This window comes from Crassostrea angulata, chromosome 10, assembly GCF_025612915.1.
Source record: "Crassostrea angulata isolate pt1a10 chromosome 10, ASM2561291v2, whole genome shotgun sequence".
Lineage (NCBI taxonomy): Eukaryota > Metazoa > Mollusca > Bivalvia > Ostreida > Ostreidae > Magallana > Magallana angulata.
Genome location: NC_069120.1, coordinates 1,660,277 through 1,666,528, shown reverse-complemented (window position 1 = coordinate 1,666,528; position 6,252 = coordinate 1,660,277). Strand labels below are relative to the sequence as shown.

The window sequence follows — 6,252 nt, the reverse complement described above, 5'->3', positions numbered from 1 at the left end:
TTAAGATATATCCACTTGAGGGCAGTGAATTTCCTGTTTTGTATTGGCGTCGTTTAGGACATGTAAAATTAAATATCAAAATCGTTAAAAAGCCAGGAAAATACTCTCTTCATATCTGTGTAAATTCTTTCTTCTTTCTTTTATATTCATATCATTCTTTACAACATTATTATACTGTAATCATCATATGCATGAATCCCTATTTGAGTCTCATTAGGCTACAGTATTACAGTACTGTATATCTGAGTCTCTTTAAGCTGCAGTATTACAGTACTGTATATCTTAGTCTCATTAGGCTACAGCACTACTATTCTGTATATCTGTGTTTCATTAGATTACAACAAAACAGTACTGTATATCTGAGTCTCATACGGCTACCGCACTACAGTACTGTATATCTGAGTCTCATTAGGCTACAGTACTACATTATTGTATATCTGAGTCTCATTAGGCTACAGAACTACAGTTCTGTATATCTGAGTCTCATTAGGCTACAATACTACAGTACTGTTTATCTGAGTCTAATTAGGCTACAGTACTACATTTTTGTATATCTGTGTCTCATTATGCTACAGTACTACAGTACTGTATATCTGAGTCTCATTAGGCTACCGTGCTACAGTACTGTATATCCTGATTAAACGCAAAAAATTATATCCGCGTAAAATCGGCATAAGGATACCTTGAAGGTTTTAAAACCTCACTTATTTTTCTGAAGGTTGTGAACTTAATGAAATTGTAACAAAGTTTGGTGCTCGCATTTTGAATTTTTGCGATTTGATGCGAAACAGCGGAATCGCAGAATTAAATATATTCGATAAAATTAACAAATCTAAAGTATCATTAACGTTACTCATTACAGGCTTAAGAGATTAAAATACAGTATGTGATATGAATGAATATATCTGTGAACCTTAAGCCTAAATCAAAACTCATTCATATATTTAGTTCCAAATAAAATATATATTTTTCTGAAATACAAAACCTATATTCTGTACATATGTTTCTTATTCACACAAAATTTCGAATTGATTGAAATGTATATACCTGCGGCACCTGCCTCACTCACAGCCAGGCTTATTGTAGCTTTGTTAGTTTATCAATCATATCATTGTGCGTTTCTGTTGCGTTTTAAATGTGTTTAAGCTACCGTAATTGCAGACATAAGCATTATACATGTCTACCAGTGAACTGGTCTTGAGTGAAAAAAGAATTGGTTTGACAGACTTCCATGTCAAGCTTGCTATGATGTTCATTATGATACAGGACTGTGAGAATACAGCGTATCTTTAGTATTACTGATGCGCGGACCTAGAAGTTTGGGGGGGGTCCAATTTAAACTTTCTTTTAAATTCAAATAGTAAACGTTCTTAGATAGGCCTCAGATTCCCCCTCCTCCTGGCAAACAAAATTACAAATTATCCCTCAGTCAGTACCCCCATCCCTACTCGAAAATAATTCTTGATCTGCGCATATAAATATGAGAACATTTCAGCCTCTTTTCTAAACATTAAATTATCGGCAAATAATTCGCATCAGTACACACAAAATTCCTTTTCAAAATTCATTCCGAAGCATTCAAACGAAAACGTGTGTTTTGGGTTGGCAGGTTATGAAATAAAATATTTATTTTGGATTAAATTGTTATATCTTGAAAATTAAGAAAATACTTTATTCAGTAACATTGACAATTTGTTTTTAACCGTTGTAACTTGTCGACATTTGATTGAAGATTTCTGACATCCAAAAATTTGCCAAACCATAACGAAAAAAGCAAACGAAGTGGGAACAGAAAGGCTGACAAACCGCGATATTTGACCCCCGCCCCCCCCCCCCCCCCCTTGGTTATCACCGATAAGGTCTAACGTTACACATAATCCCTCTATTTAGAATCTCGAAAACTATATCGTATACAGTATATAGAGATTGTGTGGAATAAGGCTTCAAACCCCTAACCTGACCACGAGACCCCTCGTTACATGTATCCGAGAGCCATCTCCACCCCCATCTTCGAACGTTCGAGGGGAGCGGTGCGGACCAGAAACCCTTGGCTAGCGATGGTGGATAGCATGATTACCAAGGGTTCGTGGAGAGCGGTGATGATCAGAAACCCTTGGCTAGCAAAGAGCCCCCCCCCCCCCCCAACGGAACTTCTTGGGCCTTTCCGGCAAGCTCGGAAAAACACGTGTTTTGACGAGCTTGCCGGAAATCCCGAGAAGTTGCGATTGCCGGGAACGGGACGTTTCGCCCCTATTGACGTTTCGCGCTGAGACGTTTCGCTCCTAAAGACCTTTCGCTCTGAGACGTTTCGCACCTATATTATTTATTATTTATCTCATACGTGTGGTGTATATTACCCGTGTGATAAACCTTTGCTATATCACACGGGTGATGCTATATCAAATACTTCCGGTCGGAACTATTTTTGACACAACCCCTCGCTTCAACGCTTCAGTGACCTATTTTCGAAGATTTGCTAGTACTTTTAACATAACTATATCTACTACAAAAATTGATATAAAATTGATTTTGTCAAAGATTTAGATTACAAATATGAAGGAAAAGACATAACTGCGTAGCACAGGCGTCGAAACCGGGGGGCTATTGTGAGTGTGTGGGGGGGGGGGGGGGTAGGGGGGGTAGCCCCCCACCTCACACACACTCACTCACACACCTTTTTTTGCAAAGTTATTCATAACCGTAACCACAAGACCCTTTTTTCTTGTTTGTCAAGATTTTTGAAAAGTTTAGCCCACTTCCAACTTTCAATTTGCTTTAATTTGGGAAGTTAATAAAACTGCAAATTACGTTAACTATATCAAGGAGTTCATCCTGACGACGCGACGCGATGATGGTTGTGTTTATATACAAGAACTTACCGAAATAATGTTTCATAAGACTTTTATTCCACCACCAGTAAGCATCCTTATTCACTATTTTCAATTCCGAATCATAAGCCTAGCGGAGTGTTTGTTTTATTAAACATCGTTCGAGTCAATTCAAACTAACGAGCATTCGCAACTTTGTGTATGTAAACAAACTTGATTATTCAAGTCTTCTAATCGGAATTTCCATTTAATCAAGTGAATAAGCTGTATGAAAAACTATTTAGAGCTAAAAAATTATTTTAAGGTTTATTTCAGTGAAACTTTACATTAAAACAGTTAGATTTATCTCAGGAATGACGTACTAAATTGTATTGCGCAAGGTCACAATAGCCGCATAACACAACGTTGCATCATCGTTTTTATCAATTCGGGTCACATAAGGGACTGTCTCAAAAGCTTCATAATATAAATCAAATTGTATGAGATAAATAGAACATCTATAATTGTGTGATTTTATATTTGCTTTATCCAACTCGTTGAAATGGTTATATTCGCTCGGCAAGCCTCGCGAATATATACACCATTTCAACTCGTTGGATAAAGCAAATATAAAATCACACAATATAGATATCCTCTATATATATTGCGATGTTTTCAGGCAAATATTATATATATATACATATATATATATGCATGTAATTAAAATTGACTTTATTGAAAACATATGTACAAATGATCATGTTTAATGTGGTACATTCACTGATAATTTTAATAATGTAAAAAGCGATTATCCTATCCACGTTCAAATATAATTATGTTTGTTTAGCAATCATTATTAAGTGTCTGAATCGGTTTTCTAATTAAGATATTATAACTAATTTGGAGGCTCTCCATGTCAAGCTAAAGAGGAGAAATTAATTATGAGACGGGTGTTAATTATGAGAACTAGCGGCTACATATGCGAAAATCCCTTCTCCATTTTCATCATCACATATGGAGAAATGGTGTACATTTTACTAATTTGCATAGCGGCCATATTGTTATCACAATGGCGATTTTCATTACAATAGAATATATAGAAAGGAATGAGAAAAATCACAAATTATAAAAAATAAGTATTTCGGAAATATTTTCTTCTCATTTGGTTCTGTCATTTACATCATCCGGGATTGGAATGTGCTTGTTTTGTTTACATTAGATATTGAGATGGCGGTTCCTTTTGAATCTGAAATATCGAAGCGGGGCGTTGTAGGAATAAAGTGTGTTTTAGTGTTGAAAGGCGTCATGAAGGGATTTTGGAATTATTTTTAAAATACTTGCCATTCATAGGTAAAGTAGTTCCTCATATATTTACAAAGTTTACATTGCAAACTAGTTGTGTCAGAAATTTAGACTCAAATTAAAAAAGTCTTGTCGGTTCCTTTTTACTTCCAATTTAGCATTTTCAAGACTTTCTCAGTAAGCCATCGGACTTGCAACTAGGCATTTATACAGTCTTTATATTGAATCATTAGGCATATTGCATATTTTTGATTAAGAATTATCGTTATAAATTGAATGAATTTTTTCATTTTATAATTTTATTCGGTTTCAAGCTGATATTTTTGGCTGTTTATCTATTTATTTACTCATTTTAGCCGGTAAAGTCGTATTTTTAGATTATCTATGGTTGGATAGAGAAGTATTCAAAGTGAATTTTAAGTGTGAATCACTGATTGTGGTGACAAAAACATACACAGATAATCTATGCATTGCCTAAACACATGTTCTCATTCAAAAAATGAAAGTTTTGACGTAATAACACAAATTTCATACATAAAAGGTATGTAATTTTCATTCGTAAGGGAGACAATTTGAAGACATAAATATTAATGAGAACAGTGTCACGTGACATTTAGCTCATGAATAAAGTGAACGTGATTTCTCCATATGATCAATTCAGTGTTGAAGTTGAAAGATTCATCTGAGAATGTCTGGTAAGTAATATAAATTTGTTATAAGTTATTGTTAAAGCAATATGAGCTGTATTTTTTTTATAATTTAATTTTGCTGCAAAAACCTGCTAGTTTGATAAGTCTGTGTTTAACTTAAACTTTTATGATAAATAAGAATTGAATAAATCATTAATTTTTGTCAGTAGAATGATTTCTCTTCTAAGGAATATACAGCAGATAAATTGTTTGGACGAAGGTGCAGAACCTTGGGCTTGCGACAACCTTCAGGGAGAGGGAGACAACCCACGTCTTCATCAAACAGCTGATGGCATTGCCGTTCCTACCCTGGAATCATGTTGAGGACGTTTTCAACGTCATGACCAACAGATGTCCACCGCACCTAGAGGAGCTGGTAGGATACGTCAAGACTCAGTGGATGCAGAATCCAGTCTTCCCTATCCGATCCTGGAGCGTCTTTGACTTCAAAGTGAGAACCAACGACGATGTTGAAGGTATGCTATAAATATTTTGTTCACACTCAAATCTATTACTTTTAAATTATTTTGTAAGTTTGAAGAATGAAAAATTCTCTATATGGCTAGAATAAGTCATTTTACTAAAGGTGAAAATTGAAGCTATAATTTATATTCATTTGTTCTACGAGTAAGAATTTGTATATTTATTCACTATTTATTTTTCAGGTTGGCATCGCAGGATGAACGTGAAGGCCCAAGGACTCTCTCTTCCTTTATATCACCTGATCCCCCTGCTGCTGAGGGAAGCAGAGTTGGTGAAGACAAGGATCGCCGCATGTGACCTGGAGAGGAACGTGAGGCAGATAGTGACAACCACGCAGAAGAAGATAGAAGATGCGGCAGCCAGATACATGGAGGACATCATCACCGCGTCCCATTTCCTGAAGGTCTGCGGATCTATCTAAGCTGGTGTGTTTGACGTTTGAGGTGCGATGTGATGTACTGTGATGTGCTGTGATGTTCTGTGAAACATTGTGTTTGTGTTGAGATAACTTACTTATTCATGTTTGTATACGATATTGTTTATGTATGTGTTATGTATTCAAGTTTGCAGTTGAAAACAATGAAAATAAAAAAGAATATTTATTTTGCCTAGTTTTGTTGTTTTATCCAGGTGTTATCTCTAAATCATTGTGAAGGAAATATTATTTCATTTATACAAAATAGTATAATTTGAGTAAATATAATGAGTAAATATTAATATGAAATATATCGTAGTTCATCATATAAAAATTTATAACTATTTATATAATCTGATGTTAATATATATATATATATATATAATCATATATTAGAATAATTTGATAAGCCAAAGGTGTTAAAACTTATTTGGAGGCTCTCAATGGTAGGTTAATATCAATTTACTGTTACCACATAATTAAAAGCCGCAAAACATCTAAATCAAGCAATCATAATTATGTGTCTCATCAAATTTCTAATTACCCTAAGGTGTTA

At 34.8% G+C, this 6,252-nt stretch overlaps 1 protein-coding gene across 1 annotated transcript; it reads left to right on the top strand.

Annotated features, from left to right (window-relative positions):
• Positions 1–4,757: 4,757 nt before the first annotated feature.
• Positions 4,758–5,884, top strand: LOC128164996 (uncharacterized). Its single transcript, XM_052829165.1, has 3 exons — positions 4,758–4,804; positions 4,987–5,274; positions 5,464–5,884. The coding sequence occupies exons 2-3, from the start codon at positions 5,088–5,090 to the stop codon at positions 5,700–5,702; spliced, it is 426 nt and encodes a 141-aa protein (XP_052685125.1). The 5' UTR covers positions 4,758–4,804; positions 4,987–5,087; the 3' UTR covers positions 5,703–5,884.
• Positions 5,885–6,252: the final 368 nt, after the last annotated feature.

What these genes read in the sequence shown, in the direction of transcription:
- LOC128164996 (XM_052829165.1), top strand. Translation starts at nt 5,088, where the DNA reads ATGGCATTGCCGTTCCTACCCTGGAATCATGTTGAGGACGTTTTCAAC. An exon ending in AACCAACGACGATGTTGAAG is followed by an intron (nt 5,275 to 5,463) that starts GTATGCTATAAA and finishes TTTATTTTTCAG; the next exon opens with GTTGGCATCGCAGGATGAAC.